This window comes from Sorex araneus, chromosome 11 (genome assembly GCF_027595985.1).
Source record: "Sorex araneus isolate mSorAra2 chromosome 11, mSorAra2.pri, whole genome shotgun sequence".
In the NCBI taxonomy this organism is placed as follows: Eukaryota; Metazoa; Chordata; class Mammalia; order Eulipotyphla; family Soricidae; genus Sorex; species Sorex araneus.
The window spans coordinates 25,307,814-25,323,621 of NC_073312.1; the positions used below are offsets into that span (position 1 = coordinate 25,307,814).

The 15,808-nt window shown below is 44.6% G+C and overlaps 1 protein-coding gene across 2 annotated transcripts in view; it reads left to right on the plus strand.

Moving 5' to 3' along the window:
* Positions 1 to 2,027: 2,027 nt before the first annotated feature.
* FBXW4 (F-box and WD repeat domain containing 4) overlaps positions 2,028 to 15,808 on the plus strand; it is an 89,734-nt gene continuing 75,953 nt past the window's right edge. The window contains exon 1 of one of the 2 annotated variants that reach the window (XM_055119565.1): positions 2,028 to 3,749. In XM_055119565.1, coding sequence (XP_054975540.1) covers positions 2,863 to 3,749 — 887 coding nt within the window. In that variant the 5' untranslated portion in view covers positions 2,028 to 2,862. The remainder of the gene's footprint in view (positions 3,750 to 15,808) is intronic. The other variant, XM_055119566.1, reaches the window with a different exon arrangement.

The following is a 15,808-nucleotide window of genomic DNA, read 5'->3' on the forward strand; positions in this document are numbered from 1 at the left end:
TAAGACTAAACAACTTTTTTTTGGGGGGGGACGAGGGGGTTTGTTTTCAAATGCTCAGGAATTTAGGGATCAGCATCACTACCAAATTAACAAAATATATGATGAGTTTCTCATGTAGCTTTGCCTGTCTGCATAGCAAATATTTTTGCACTTTAGAGAAATAAATAAGCAGCTGGAGAGATAGTACAGGGTGTAAGGCACTTGGCTTGCACACAGCCAATCCAGGTTTGAGCCCTGGCACCACATAGGATCACCTGGGCCCTCCAGGTGTGCCCCACTCCCCTAAAGTCATCCAATTATAGTTCTAGCTTAGTGATTATTTGCTCTTCAGTTTGGTGTGAAATAAGATGATGTGATGTTTTAAAATGTTGTCTAATTTTTCTATCAATAAAGGCAATATGGAATAAAAAGTAAATGTTACAGTTGTATGACTGTGGATTTTAATCCTGATGATTTATTCTGGGTTAATAAAATAAATTTGTCTTTTATTCTTCCACAAAAAATGACATACAATGTGGATAAACACTCCGCTTTACTCTGTGTAAAATAATAGTTAAATAGTCAAGGAGTAAGAAATTACAAATGTGTTGGGGCTGAAGAGATAGTTATAGTGGGTAAAGTAGTTGCCTTGCATGTGATGGACCTGGGTTTGATCCCCAGCATCCCATATGGTTCCCCAAGTACCTCTAGGAGTGACCCTTGAGCATCACTATGTATGGCCCAAAACAACAATAAAAAACCAAAAAAAAATTTTTTTTTGCTTTTTGGTCACACCTGACTATGCACAGGGGTTACTCCTGGCTCTGCACTCAGGAATTACTCCTGGCGGTGCTCAGAGGACCATATGGGATGCTGGGATTTGAACCCGGGTCGGCCTCGTGCAAGGCAAACGCCCTACCCGCTGTGCTATCGCTCCAGCCCCAAAACCAAAAAAAATTTTAAAAATTACAAATGTGTCTAATACAAATCCAAATGAAAGCATATATGCCATATTAATCACTGCCTTCTTTTCCACCCAAGTGGCTCACAATGCACAGATGTAGCAAATCAGTAACTATTAATTTGAAAATATAAGAGGGAAACTGACATAATTAAATTGGGGGCTGGTGATAGGGAGGGGAGGGAGATAAGTACACCTGTGTTGGGCGTGGTGTCAGAATAATGTCCAGGAGAAATCATTAAGAGTACTATAAGTCCAAAAAGAAAATAATTTAAAAATCACAAAAAACTGATGATGCCATTGCCTCAATTTGCACCATACTTACCTCTATAGCTTTTTTAATGGTATGATCGTGTGAATAAGTTAATTTCTTTATACCGATTTCTAAGAAATGTTTAGCTGTACTACAGTGTCATATCAAATATCACTTTTATTAAGTAAATCACTGACTTGAGTTAGGAAATCTTTTTCTACACAAAGAATGCCCCCTCCTCCTTTTTTTCTTTTTTTTTCCGGTAACAGGATTTGACCTGTAACTATTATTGAGAATTTTCTTAGAGGAGTTCAAAGCATTTTACAGGGATCATCTCATTTATCCCTCGAAAGTAAGGCAGGGGCATTATCTCCACTACAGACTGAGAACACTAAAAGGCCAAGATAGGTGGGTTTTTTTGTTGTTGTTTTGCTAAGATCAAAAAGTAATTCTAGGGCAAAGCCAGATTCCGGTCTGACCTTGTTACATGATGCTTCTGCAGCATCCTAATGCAATGCAGTTACTTCTCTAGGTCTCTTCTTGGCTATGCTAAATGTTGAATCATTTCCAGAGTTGACTTCTAATTCTTGCTCCACAAAAATGGATCTTAAGATGAAAATACAAAAAAAACAAAACAACAAAACCTAAAATCCTTGAGATACAATATGCAAAAGAAAGGGAGAAACATTTTCCCCACAAATCTTATTTCCTAGCCAGTGCTCTCCAACTGAAAAGTAATGCAGGTCACGGATGTAAGTCTCATAGAATGAAAAAAGTGTAGTACTATTTACACTAAATTTTATTTTATTTAGCTAAAATGCATTAAACATTTTTCTTGGCATTAGGGTGTAACACCCAGCTGTGCTCAGGGATCACTCCTGGTGGGGTTCGAGGGACCATGGGTGACATCAGGGCTTTCAGAAACACGTGGGTGGGCCACGTGCAAGGCAAGCAAGCTCCATCGCCCCTTTCTATTGCTCTGGCTGCTGAATCAGCTGCATCAGTTCAACATGTAACCAATGTAACATTATTGAGCTATTTCACGGTCTTCCTCCTGCATCAGTCTTCAAGACCTAGTGTTTATGTCTCGGTTACAGCACCCTTTTGGATCTGGACCTGGCACAAACCAAAGGCTGGCTCCGACAGCCACGTGTGTGACTAGGGGCCATGGGCTGGACTTGGTAGCTGAACCTGGGTTCCTCTTGGCGCTCTCCCGCGTGAAGGGAAGGAAGGGGGTTGTGCGGGGCAGGGCTCCGGGTGATCCCTCGCTCTTGGGTGATGGCTCCCAAGAAGGTTCTGGCTTTGCCACGTCCTGATTCGGACCCGAGAGTGATGGCTCCTGGCACTAGAACCGCCGCAAATCTCCTCAAAAGTCCTCAAAAATACGAGGTCACTTGCCACCACCGGGTTCCCACCCGGCGTGAGAGGCGATGCTAAGGAACCCGCCAACTTCCGGAGCTGCCTTTTCGTGGGGGGGCCTGGCGTGGGGCCTGGGGGCCGGAGGCATATCCGGGGGAGAGAGGCCGCTTCCGTTGAGGCGAGGTCACCCCCAATGGGCGTTTCTTGAGGGGAGGGGCTCCCATCCAGTCGCTTCTAGAAGGGTTTTAGCTCCTCTCGCGGCCAGGTCCTTAGCGCGTCTCCATGCCGAGCCTCCCCGTCGCACCAATATATGTGCTTCCCCCGAGGGCCTTCGTGGCTTGGGGGGAGGGGCCGGCGCCCCGGCCCCGGGCCCGCACCCCGAGGCGGCTCCCGGGCCGCGGGTGTGAGGGGCGGGCCCCTGCCGCGGCCCGCGCCGCTCCCGGTGACCCGGTCCGACATGGTGTGGCCGCCTCCAGGCGCGGCCGGGCCGCCTCGGCCTCGCTTCCGCGTCGGGCCGACCCCGCGGCCGCTCCCGAGCAGCCCCAGCCGCCCGGGCCCCGCTGGGAACTGCGAAGCCGCCGAGGGCGAGAGCCGGGAGTCGCGGGGCGGGCAGGAGGGGAGGGCGGCGAGGGGCAAGCGGAGGAAGGGGAAGGGGAAAGCGGCGGCGGCGGCGCCGGGCGGAAGAGGAAGCGGGGCGGAGGGGAAGCCGGCGCCGCGGCCGGCCGAGGGGGCTGCGGGGCTCGGGGCCGGGGCGGCGGGCGCGGCCGGCGCGGCCGCGGCCGGCGGCAGCAGCCTGGAAGGGGCGAGTAGGCGCGCAGGGGACGAGGACGCGAGCCCAGGGCCGCGGAGCGGGGCCGGAGGAAGCGATGCGGGGAAGCAGGAGGACTGGAGGGGCAGGTCCGGGCGGCGGGAGGGCGGGAGGCCGGGGAGAGCCCAGGGCCGCGGGGGTCAGGCGTGGGGCCGCTGCGCGGGCACCGGGGCGGCCATGGCGGCGGAGGCGGGGGCCCGGGAGCCCGTGCTCTGGCGCCTGCCCGAGGAGCTGCTGCTGCTCATCTGCTCCTACCTGGACATACGGGCCCTCGGCCGCCTGGCGCAGGTGTGCCGCTGGCTGCGGCGCTTCACCAGCTGCGACCTGCTGTGGCGCCGGATAGCCCGGGCCTCGCTCAACGCCGGCTTCTCGCCGCTCGGCACCGACCTGTAAGCGCCCGCTCGCCCGCCCGCTCCCCGCCCCGGGCCGGCCCGCGTCCCGGGAAAGGGCGGGGCGCCGTGGCCTGCTGGGCCCGCGGGCCGCGGGGCGCCCCTGCCCTCCCCGAGCACCCCTGGGAGTGTCAGCGCCTTCCCGAGGTCTCCCCCCCCCCACCACCCATGCGAGGAAGCCTGTCCCGAGCGTCCCGTCGTCGGCACGTTCCCCTCCCCTCCCCCCAGGGCCGCCCCTCACCCTCCCGTAGACCGGCTCCCCGCAGCGTGGCACCTTTGGCCCCGGGCGCCGTCACCTCTGCGTTTCTGACATCTGGGGCCAGGGGGGCGTCCGCCCGGACCTCTCTCGGGGGACCTTTATCTCGTCCCCGTCTTCTCAAGGTGTGAAGGCTCGTGTAAAATGGACAAGTGTCAGCCCTCGCCCCAGAATCAGCCCTAGTGCAGGTGCCGTCCAGGCCTCTGAGGACCTTGGCAGGGAACTGGGCCTAAGCTGGATTGGCAGACACAGTACTGCGACTTGGCACGTTTTGGGGAGGGTCGGGAGAATTTCCTCATGGCCTGTTTAAAAGGGGGGAAAGCAAAAATTGGGGAAGGGGTAAAAAGAGCTTTCGGATGGTGACCAGCGCCATCCAGTTTGAGTTTTAGAGGCAGGATGGAGGGTGATGGTAGTAGTAGGATACCAACATTAGAGATCTTTTTTTTTTTTGCTTTTTGGGTCACACCCGGCGATGCACAGGGGTTACTCCTGGCTCTACACTCAGGAATCACCCCTGGCAGTGCTCAGGGGACCATATGGGTTGCTGGGATTGGAACCTGGGTGGGCCGCGTGCAACGCAAACGCCCTACCCGCTGTGGTATTCCTCCAGCCCCTAAAGATCTTTTTAAACCAAACGAAACCCCGCTAAGACTACCATCTTTAAACCACTATTTTAGCTTTTAAGATGACATTTTAGTTAAAACACTTCTTTCCCTTGTTAATTGCTATCTTATCTGAACACAGTAATTCACATTTATCAACTAGATCATAAGGAGATTATAACTTTCATGTTCTGTTCAGGTTTTTTGCTGTTACATTTCAATGTTTCTCAAGTGGGACCTATGGCCTTTTGGGCCTCCAGAAAATTCCATGGAACCACAGTAGGGGACTAATTGAGTAACCACGAGGACAGGGGCCACAGGAAGGAAACAAGGTCCGAAGGGGACCTTGGCAGGAAAAAGATTAAAAAATAATAATGAAATGAAAGATGCATTCTTATAGTAACAACTTTATGGACATAGGTCACATACCATTTATGTGTATCATTTTGATACATTGCATTGTTTTGAATTAGTTCCTTAGAATAAATTCTCAAGATTGGCATTATTGGATCAGAGATTAATGACTTAATACGTGTTATAAGTTGTAATTCACTAGCAAAGAATGACAGCTTCATGAAGAATTAAAAAAAATACCTGTGATGTATTCGATATGCCAGAAACAGTAACAAGTCTCACAATGGAGATGTTACTGGTGCCCGCTCGAGCAAATCGATGAATAACGGGGCAACAGTGCTACACACAGTGCTACAGTGCTGTTTTGGTAGGCGTATAATGGTAGTGCAAAGTTTTGTTATTTTGCTTTTACCATTGCCCAGGATACACATTTTCCATGTCATCGTTTCACTTGTGAGATTGACTGTTCCTAGTCTTGATGGGGTTTTTTTTTGAGATTCATACTCCTTGTAACACTAGGCCGTAGTTTGATGCATCTTTGATGCAAACATTTTTCTTTATCATGTTTTTTTACTTTATGTTTTTGCTTATAGATGCGTATGCTTGTAATAGATTTTGACGTTTGTGATTTTTCCTTCCCCACAACCAAAGCTGAGAAATTTAGAAATATTTGCTTTGATATTCTGGTATTATTTGATTTTTTTTTTTAAATAATGCTTTTAGGCTGCAGAGATAGTGTAGGTGTTAAGGTGCTTGCCTTGCATGCCACTAATCCTCTAACCCTGCTTTGTACCTGGTCACTCCTAGGAGTAATTCCTAGGCATCAAGATAGGCATAAACTCAGGGCACTGCTAGGTGTGCCCCTCATCTTGAAATCCTTCATCACAATCATTTCTCTGCCCCCACCATCTCCTCTCCTTCCCTTCATTGTTACTGTTGCAATGACTGGGATCACACAGTTTCACCTGTTGGTGCTCGCTGGGGTTTACACATCAGGTTATGGTGCTTGTACACTTGACCATATCCATCAGTTGCAGTGCTTGCCCACTTGCTGGCTGAGCCACACAGGTTATGGTTGTAGTTGCTAAAGTCACTTGTTGGGGTATTTGAATTTCCTGCCTGTGTGCTCACATATCATTTTTGTTTCAGTGTTTACTGGGAGTTGTCCCCTTTTTTGTGGTGCTTACAGACACCTGGCTGTGTAGCTAGAAATCACGTGTGGTATCAGGGATTACAGACAGCTGAGCTGCCAGTCTCAAAGAGAAGTGCATAGAGCGAGTTCAGTTTTTCCCTTAAAGGCTACCTAGTTATCACTGTATTTTCTATTAAATGGTTCTCTTTCCTCTTGTTTTAGAAAGTTTACTTTGCCAAATACTGTGCTCGCTTTGCAAGCAGCACAATACTAAAAACATAGTAAAACTGAAACGATGCTTTGCCAAATATTAAGTTCATACATGCAGTATTGTAATATGCATGTGTGTATGTACTTGTGTATGCATATATCATATATGCAGTCCCATGTCTCTTAACTGTGAGGATACTTGTACACTGTGTGGCATTTTCATCCTTTTTTGTTTTGGGGCCATATCAGTGGTGAAGGTGTTCTACTCCTGACTCTGTGCTTGGGAATCACTCTGAGCTGTGCCTGGGGGAACTGTGGGATGCCAGGGGTTGAAACCAGGAGTTCTTCATGCAAAGCTTGTGCCCAGCCTGTTGAGCTAACTCTCTCGCCTAGCAATTTCATCATTGTGTGGGTTTCATAGACTATTGGTGGTATAACCTACTACACACCTAGGCTAGGTGATGGGACCACTGTGGTGTATGTGTATATGACTAAAAAGCCATCAAGTGACTTGTGAGCATTTGTATATTAGATTTATATATGGATGGTTTTGTTTGATTGATGTATTTGTCCATTTCCTACTATATTGAATGTTAAGGTGTGTAATTTCTTTTTGGTAAAGTGTAATTTCCTTTTGGGTTAAATTTTTTTTGTGTGTGTGTGTGAGATGTCTCTCTTTAAAACTTGAGCAAAAAATTTTTCTCTGTCTTTTTAAAAGTTTCAGAGAGGGCTGGAGTGATAGTGCAAGGGGTAGGGCATTTGCCTTGCATGTGGCCAACACAGGTTTGATCCCCGCCATCCCATATGGTCCCCTGAGCACTGCCAGGAGTAACCCCTGAGCATTGCAAGTGTGACAAAAAAAAAAAAGTTCCAGAGGCTTTCACTATTAAAAAAAAAGTTTCATTTGTTCCTAAAAATTCTTGACTGTGGTATGCTTTATGTTTTCATTGAGAGTTTTTTGATATGTGGTCTTATTATATTCAATTTTTTAAATAAGAACTTTTCAAAGAACATGACACTTCATTTGTAAGAGAAGCTGGCTAAAATAACTGGAACTTTAATTTGTCAAGACAAATTTAGGCTTTCTTTCTCCATGTTCAACCATTATCGAATTGAATAAAATAATTTATTAGAGAAAAGAAATGCTCAGAGGACTGCCAGAAATGATTCCTAATCACTGCAGGGACTAACCCCTAAGCACTGCATTGTGAGTATCCCTTGAGCACTACTACCCCCCATCCCAAGAACTGATACTTATTTTTTTTGCTTTATTTTCAAATGTTCTAAATGAGAAGCAGTGGATTGTTTGTTCTGAATGTATATTCTATAGAAATAATAATAAACAGTGAAAATATATAAAGGATGTTTAAGGGGATAAAGATAGGTACCCTGGCTCCAAAGTTTAATGAGGAGCATAGCTGCTTGGGTAGTTAGCTTTCGGCTAATTGTGTACTAGACACTGGAACAAGCTTCATAGGTGTAATATAAAATTTGATTTTGTCAGAAGCCAGGACCTGAGTTTGTTTGGGGGCCACCATTGGCATTGCTCAGGGATCACTCCTGATAGTGCTTGGGGGAATCACACCAGGTACCAGGGATAGAACCAGGTCAGATGCATGCAAGGCAAATGTGCTACCTTCTGCACTTTCTTTCCCTCTTCTTCAAATGAATCAAAATAGTTTTAATCAAGAAATTTACTTAGAGAAAGATGACAGAGAGAGAGAGAGAGAGAGAGAGAGAGAGAGAGAGAGAGAGAGAGAGAGAGAGAGAGAGAGAAAGAAAATAGTAGCTTCTCCAGAGTATAAAAAGCCATTTATCTTTAAAGAACTGGTGGTTTACTGTAGCAGTGTGTAAATTCTAGCAGAGTGACTTCTGTAGTCAGTCCACATAAGCAAAAGTGGAGATAGTTTGACTGAGGAATTACCTACAGACAGGGACACACACTTAGTTTCTCTCACCTGTCCTGAATGTTCCCTAAAGATGGACAGGAGGGACACACACTTAGTAACAGACAGAAGAACCTGTGAGCTAAGGATCTACCCTCCCTGCTAAAGAGCCTCTTGATTCTTAGAAACACAAACTGCTAAGGTTTACTGACCTTCCGGCCCAGGGCAAGTCTCATTCAGTTTGGCTGTTCCTAACTGATCATAGCTTTGTTGAGTAAGATGAACTGCTTGGGTTCCTTGTGATTTGTTAATGGTCTTATATTTATGCTTGAAGGCATTTTGGTCACTTTAAGACCACAAACAAATAATTTGCTTCCCTTTAGGTCTCTTAGCCAAGTAGTGAACACTGGTAGTTACCCTACGTTTTTTAATTTTTTTTAAAGGGGAACACAGAATTTGAGTCAGTCATCTGCTTTAAAATCAGTTTTGTCTGAAGATTTTATGAAACCTGGGGGAAATAGAAATACCTTTAATATAAAAATAAAGGAAATGTTTCACAGAACAGCCTTAAGTTTTCCCCAGAGCATAGAAGGAAAATCTAATTCATTTAAGGACAAAACAGTAAAATTTAACTTTTGGCTTATAATGTAAGTTTAGACAAGAAGTTTAGACAACATGACAGGCGGGAGAGCAGAGGTGTAGTCGGCAAATTTTGATACTGAAAAGTTAAATGTGTTTTGAGCAATACCTGGGTGTTCGCTTTCATTTGCCTATGATAGATGTGCCTGGAATTAACCATAGGTGTTTTAAGGAGTAAAACTGAGGTGTTTGCCCTGGCATGTACATTCATTCCTAAGTCAGGCTCTCGTAGGTTTGGAGCGCTTTGAGGCTGGGGGACTGGGGTATCTATTTCAGTGATGATTAACATTCAGAGTGGTGAGATGGACACAGATAAGCAGAGTGTGTTTGTTTGTTTTACAATGATTGCCCCTAAGAGCATTTTTTTTTGGTTCAGAAAGCATAAAGTTTCCTTTCCTAAATCTGAAAGAAGGCATTGCCAAGTGGATACATTTAAGGCCTAAGCAATCATTGTTCAGAAAACAATTAGTAACTTAAAGTAGTTTAGGCTTTCTCCTTCACCTTTCTGCTTAACTTAGAGAGGAGAGTCACTTCTTGTTCTCCAATTCATTGCAAGAGTTTGTTTATGAATGTCTTTATCTTCAGCCATTTTGGAAAGGCCTTCACTTTAATGGCTAGTGAGTCCATAAAAGTTCAGTTTGCAGTTGCTTAAAATGAATAAAACAATACACCTGTGAGAGCAGGAAATGGTCTAGTACCTCCAAATGAAAAGGGAAGAATGAAAGGGTCTTTTCTTCAAAGATCAGGAGCATAGAGTAAATGCTGATATCCTGCCAGTTTTGTAAAATCAGAATGGTAGGTCATGAATTTCCTAGTTTTCAGTGCAGAAATATGGAGAAACCCAGAGTTCTCATAATATGTAGATAAGTAGTTCCTATAGGAATGAGGTCTCTGAAAATATTTTAATATTCTATACTGTGTCTGGCACTATTAGGCAAAGATTGTGCTCGAACTGTTGAAATTAAGCTAACAGGTTACCAAGGAAGTAATTGATTAATTTTTTGGGGAATATTTATTTATTTTTGAGGGGAAGCAATATCCAGCAGTGCTCAGGGCTTACTCCTGGCCCTGTGCTCAGGGATCACTTCTGTTGGGGACCATATGGGATGTCAGAGATCTAACCCTGGTCGTCAGCCATGTGCAAGGCAAGCCCCCATACCTGCTGTACTATTGCTCTAGCCCCTTTGTTGAATATTTAACAAAGAAAATTACCATTGTGTGACAATATCTTAAAATGTTACTATTATTTTGGTTATACCTTGCCATGCTTAGAGGCTGCTCCAGCTCAGTGTTCATTCCTGGCAGTGCTTGGGAATCATATAGTGCCTCCCGTATACAAAGAATGTGCTCCAACCCATTGAGCTCTCTGGCCCATATGTGACATTTTTAACTTAACTCTGGGTTGTCTCTGGTGTTGGATTAATATCTGGTCCTGAATTACATCCATGGAAAGAAAATTTAGTGAGATTCTTTTTGAGACTTAAATTCCACTAAATTTTCAAAATTTAAGGTGATATCAACTATTTGAAAATAGGAGAAAGTTGAGTTTTGAATTTTCAGTGAGTGGTGTCCTATGTCTCACCTTGCTGTATACAAACATGCATTTATTAAACTTCAGAATTTATTTCATGTGTGTTAACCATCAGATGAGGTTGAACATCTAAAGATTTGGTTCTTGTTTTTGGTATTTGTTATTTTAGTTTTGGGTCACACCTGGTGGTGTTCAGGGCTTACTCCTGATTCTCTGCTCAGGAATCATTCCTGGTAGGGTTCAGGGGACCATATGTGGTGCCAGGGATTGAACTCAGGTTATCTGTGTGCAAGGCAAGTGCCTTCTCCACTGTACTAACTCTCTAGCCCCCAGATTTAGTTTATTCTTGAGCATCCTTTCTTTTGCTGAGATTTGACCTTTCACTCAGATTTAAATAAACCGATTGTAACCAATGCAACAAGATGATGATAATTAAGAATGCGTTTATGGGGACTGAGAGAGAGAGGAAAAAGTGCTGAAGCCCATGCCTTGCATGTTCCTGGTGCCACATGGCTCCCCTAATTATGTAAATGAAATTTTAAAAGTCTGGGGAAGCGAAAAAGACAAAACTGCAGAGGTTGGAACGACAATACAGCAGGTAGGGTGTCTACCTTGCATTCAGCCAACCTGAGTTCGATTCCCTGCTTCCAATATAGTCCCCTGAGCATTGCCAAGAGTAAGTCCTGAGCACAGAGCCAGGAGTGACCCCTGAACATCACTGGGTGTGACTCAAAAAGAAAAAACACAAAAGGCTGGGGAAGCAGCTCAGTGATAGAGCACATGCTTTCCATGTGTGAGGCCCTGGATTTGATCCCTGCACTGAAAAAGGAAAGAAAGCAAAGGGGGAAAATGAATATGAATCTTGAATCCTATGACTGTTTTAATGGTATGTAAAACTGATATTAGACTAGTTGGAGAAAGCTTATCCTTTATTAGAGGTTTGAGTTAGTTTTGTTTTAAATCCAAGTCATTGCCCTTCCTGTAAATCTGGGCCACCCAATGGGGCCTCTTTAGTCCACAATTAATTGCCAGTACATTCTTTCTCTTTCTTTTTTGGTATTTGACATGAGCTCAGATTGCTAAGAAAGGTGACAACTGTGAAATGAAGTCAGGGTTTGGAAACACCTTAAAAAATACATGCAAAGGCCACTAAATGACAAGAGCAGACTGCCAAAACATCACCATGTCTGTTGACTTTCCATTCCTTGTGCACAGCACAGAATTGGAGGTCAAAGAATCATAGGAGTTAGAGATGGAAAAGACATTTGGGGTCAGTCAGTTCATCCCTCCACCTTCTCCTGCCCCGATTCCAAATCATTCTTTACATTATATTTTCTCCCCGCTCCCCCTCCCCCCACCCTGTACAGTTTTCACGGTCCTCATTCAACCCCTGCTGTCACCTTTGGGAATGATGCTTGAGACTCTGTCCAGTTCTCCTCTGTAAAGAGAGATATTGCCTTTGCCCTTAGTGAACTTCTTTGTTGGTGGTCCCAGTTGAGACACTGAGGCTAAGTGGAAGTCTCTCCACTGCCTGGTGATGGGGCTTTTCTAGACATAATTGAAGAGTATTTACGGTATGATGATGTTGAGGAAGGGGAAGAATCTTGGGGTATAGTTATAGCTATTGGTGAGTTTATGAGACTTTTGTTTTACAAAATTCTTGACCTGAAAGGAGGTGGTGTGTGTGTGTGTGTGTGTGTGTGTGCGTGCGAGCGTGCGCGCGCGCACGTTTGTGTCTGTGTGTGCATGCATGTGTGTGCGTGCACGTGTGTGTGTGTGTGTGTGTAAGTAATATGGTACTGGGAAGGTGACCAGAAACAAGGGGATTACATTAAATAGGAGTTTGATAAGAATCTTAGCTTGAAAATAGGTGTATTTGAACTAATAAACCTTTAGGAAAATTTCTGGTGACGTAATGAAGGATTGTTTTAAGATCAGTAGTGGTGTTCTGTACATATGTTTCAACTTGGCATCAGAGTTGAGAACAGATGGAATAGAAACATTTCTGTGTTTTGTATTTTGGTCTAGTGGACATGGTTGCTTTTGCAGTCTCCCCTTGCTTAAAAAAAAAGTAGAGCAAGAGGAATCTTATGCTTACTGATTGCATGGCTTGGCAGGAGAATGGTCATTTTTAGAGGCAGCTTTGGAAGGATGCCCCAAGCTCCCCCTCTTGTTCCAGCAGCTGTTGGGAGCAGTCCGAAGGGGGTATTATATTTCTTCTGGTAACTCTGCCAAGAATGAGAGGAAATCCACAATCTGTGGGCTGGGGGTAGGAGGGTGGGAGGGCCCTGGGGGATGGGAATGGGAATGGGGTGGCAGGTGATGGGACAGGGAAATTAAATTGTTTTATAGTAAATATATTGAGATACTGTTCCTTGAAAGCTTTTTCAATGAAAGAAATACTTCCCCTGCTCACTATGGGTCTTTGTAGAAAATAGTTTTCTTTGATTATTTTTTTTTTTCCTGGAGCTCCAGTTTTGAAGTCCCATGTTTTGTGCACTTTCCTTTTAAAGTCAGTATTGAAAAGGTGAGTTAAGATTTAGATAGGGGTCATGTGTGTGCTTATGAGGGCCTGCCTCAGAAGTGAGTTACTTAGGAAGAACTTTTCATTCATTGCTTATTTTTGGCTGGAGGTTGACTATCATAATAGTCTAGAAACTGGAGATGTCAAAACTTTCTGGGTGGCTTCTGGTTCATGTCCTCCCTGTTCCTGCATCAAGGCAGAAAGGGCACCAGGGATTTTGAAACCTGGCCCCATTAGCCGAAAACTTGCTTTGGTGATTAATATGGAACACAGTTACAAGATTAAAAACAAAGAAACAAAAAATCCAAACCCTGAGAAGCAGGATAGTAGAATTGTTTCCCACATTTCATATGGGGAGCCCAGAGAAAAGTCATTTTGAAGCGATGAGAACAAAGTCCACTTCTGAGTCTGGTGGAACTAATTCATAACTCAATGGAGAATGTTTTGTTAAAAAACAACAACAGTAGCATCTTCCCCACTCTTACTTATTCTTAGAAAGTGCTAATTCAGCTATATTTGTGGGTTTTGATTCAGAGAAAGGGAAATGCTGTGCTCTGCCTCCCCTCTTGGGGATTCAGTGTCCATTGTTGAGTTAAAGTTAGTGGTCAGCCCTGTGATAGAGGGGTGTTTCAACTTACTTCAGCGAACATAGATAAAAATGTTTTGATCATAAAAATGTCCCCTGTTTATTATCTCTTAACACCTGCAGAATACACACCCCAGTCAAGTGTCCTGCGAATACATAACTTGACCAATTACTAGTGAAAATGAATATGAATGTGAACAAGGTTCTAAATCCTAAGTTTGTATAAGGGATAAGGAATATGTTTCTGAAACTACTTGGATACCTTTCTGTTTTGCTTGTGTATGGGCCATACCCTGTGCTGCTCAGGTTACTCCTGGCCCTGTACTCAAGAATCACTCCTGGTAGTGCTTGAGGTACCATATGGGATGTCAGAGATTGAACACAGGTTGGCTGCTTGCAAGGCAAGTGCCCTACCTGCTGTACTATCACTCTGGCCCCTACTTGGACAGCTTTTACATGAAGAGTGTCACATTACGATATTTTATCTGCTTGGAGTTTTTCCTTTGAACCTCTGTCTAGCATAAGAATTTGGAGGCTTTGGTTGGATTTTAGAAGATGTGGTATATACCATTTTTAGGAAGAGCTCAAGGTGCTCTTGTCCAGGCACTTGAAAATCTTTTTTTTTTTAATTTATTTATTTTTATTGAATCACCATGTGGAAAGTTACAAAGCTTTCAGTCTTAAGTCTCAGTTACACAATGCTCGAACATCCATCCCTTCACCAGTGCACATATTCCACCACTAAGAACCACAGTAAACCTCCCCCCCACCCCCCTAACCCCTCGCCCCGCCTGTGTAGCTGATAAATTTCACTTTACTTTCTCTTTACTTTGATTACATTCAATATTTCAACAAAAAACTCACTATTATTGTTTGGAGTCCCCCCCCTGCTCCCAAAGTCAGACCTGCTGGAAAGGAAGCATTTGATAATTTGTTTTTCATTGTTGAGAACGAAGAGATATGAGAGGTGCTTGAAATTTTTTTTTTCTTTTTGGGTCACACCCAGCGATGCACAGGGGTTACTCCTGGCTCATGCACTCAGGAATTACTCCTGGCGGTGCTCAGGGGACCATATGGGGTGCTGGAATTCGAACCCGGGTCGGCCACGTGCGAGGCAAACACCCTACCCGCTGTTCTATCCCTCCAGCCCTGGCTCTTGAAAATCTTGAAGGCATTGTTGAAAGGGTGACTTGCTGGAGAACTGTACTTTGAGAACTCTTGTTTAAGCAGTTCCTAAGCAGTATCTGTCAAGGTGCCTATTATGCCATGGCCATGATTTGCACCTTTTGTTTCTAAGACATTCTTTTTTATACCGTTAGAATTTGTATTAGTATACTAAAGGGTGATAGTACAGCTGGTAGGGTGTTTGCCTTGCATGCAGCCGGTCGGGTTCGATTCCTCCGTTCCTCTTGGAGAGCCGGGCAAGCTACTGAGGGAATCCCACCTGTATGGCAGAGCCTGGCCAGCTCCCTGTGGCATATTTGACATGCCAAAAACAGTAACAACAAGTCTCACAATGGAAACGTTACTGGTGCCTGCTCGAGCAAACCAATGAACAACGGGATGACAGTGCGACAGAGCTACTAAAGGGCAAATGCCTTTTCTTTTCTTTTTTTTTTTTTTTTTTGGGTCACACCCGGCGATGCTCAGGGGTTACTCCTGGCTCTGCACTCAGGAATTACCCTGGCGGTGCTCAGGGGACCATATGGGATGCTGGGAATCGAACCCGGGTTGGCCGCGTGCAAGGCAAACGCCCTACCCAATGTGCTATTTCTCCAGCCCATAAAGGGCAAATGCCTTTAAAATGAAGTTTCAGAACATTGAAAATCCCATGGTTGTTAACACTTCTCACTTGTTCACTGCCATCAGGTAGTTTAGAGTAACAGTATATTTTACTATTTGAACAGAACATTACTGCTGGGACTTGTTTCCTTTCATCCTTTTGAGATCACTTCATGTATGTTTTTCTGAACAGGCAATCTTGTATTTGCAGCAGATTTGTGTCAGGAGCCACCTTATGACTTGGTAGTTTTTCTGACAGAAATATTCATACATGTGGATCTTTAGTTAAAAGAAAGTTGAAAAGACTTGTTCAGGATTCCTGGTATACTACTGCTCTGTAGCATTCTAGTTGACAGAGACTTTTGAAGCGCTAAGAGACTTAAGACTCAGTCCTGTGGAATTTATAACTGAATTGGATAAACAAGACATAAAGCCATGACAAGTTAACAGTTCCTATTATGGTAGGTTCGGTCTAAGGATGAAATTGAGAGGAATGTTTGGTAGAGGCAGAAGTAGAGGTTTCAGCTGATCATGAAGGATGGAAAGAAGAAATTATC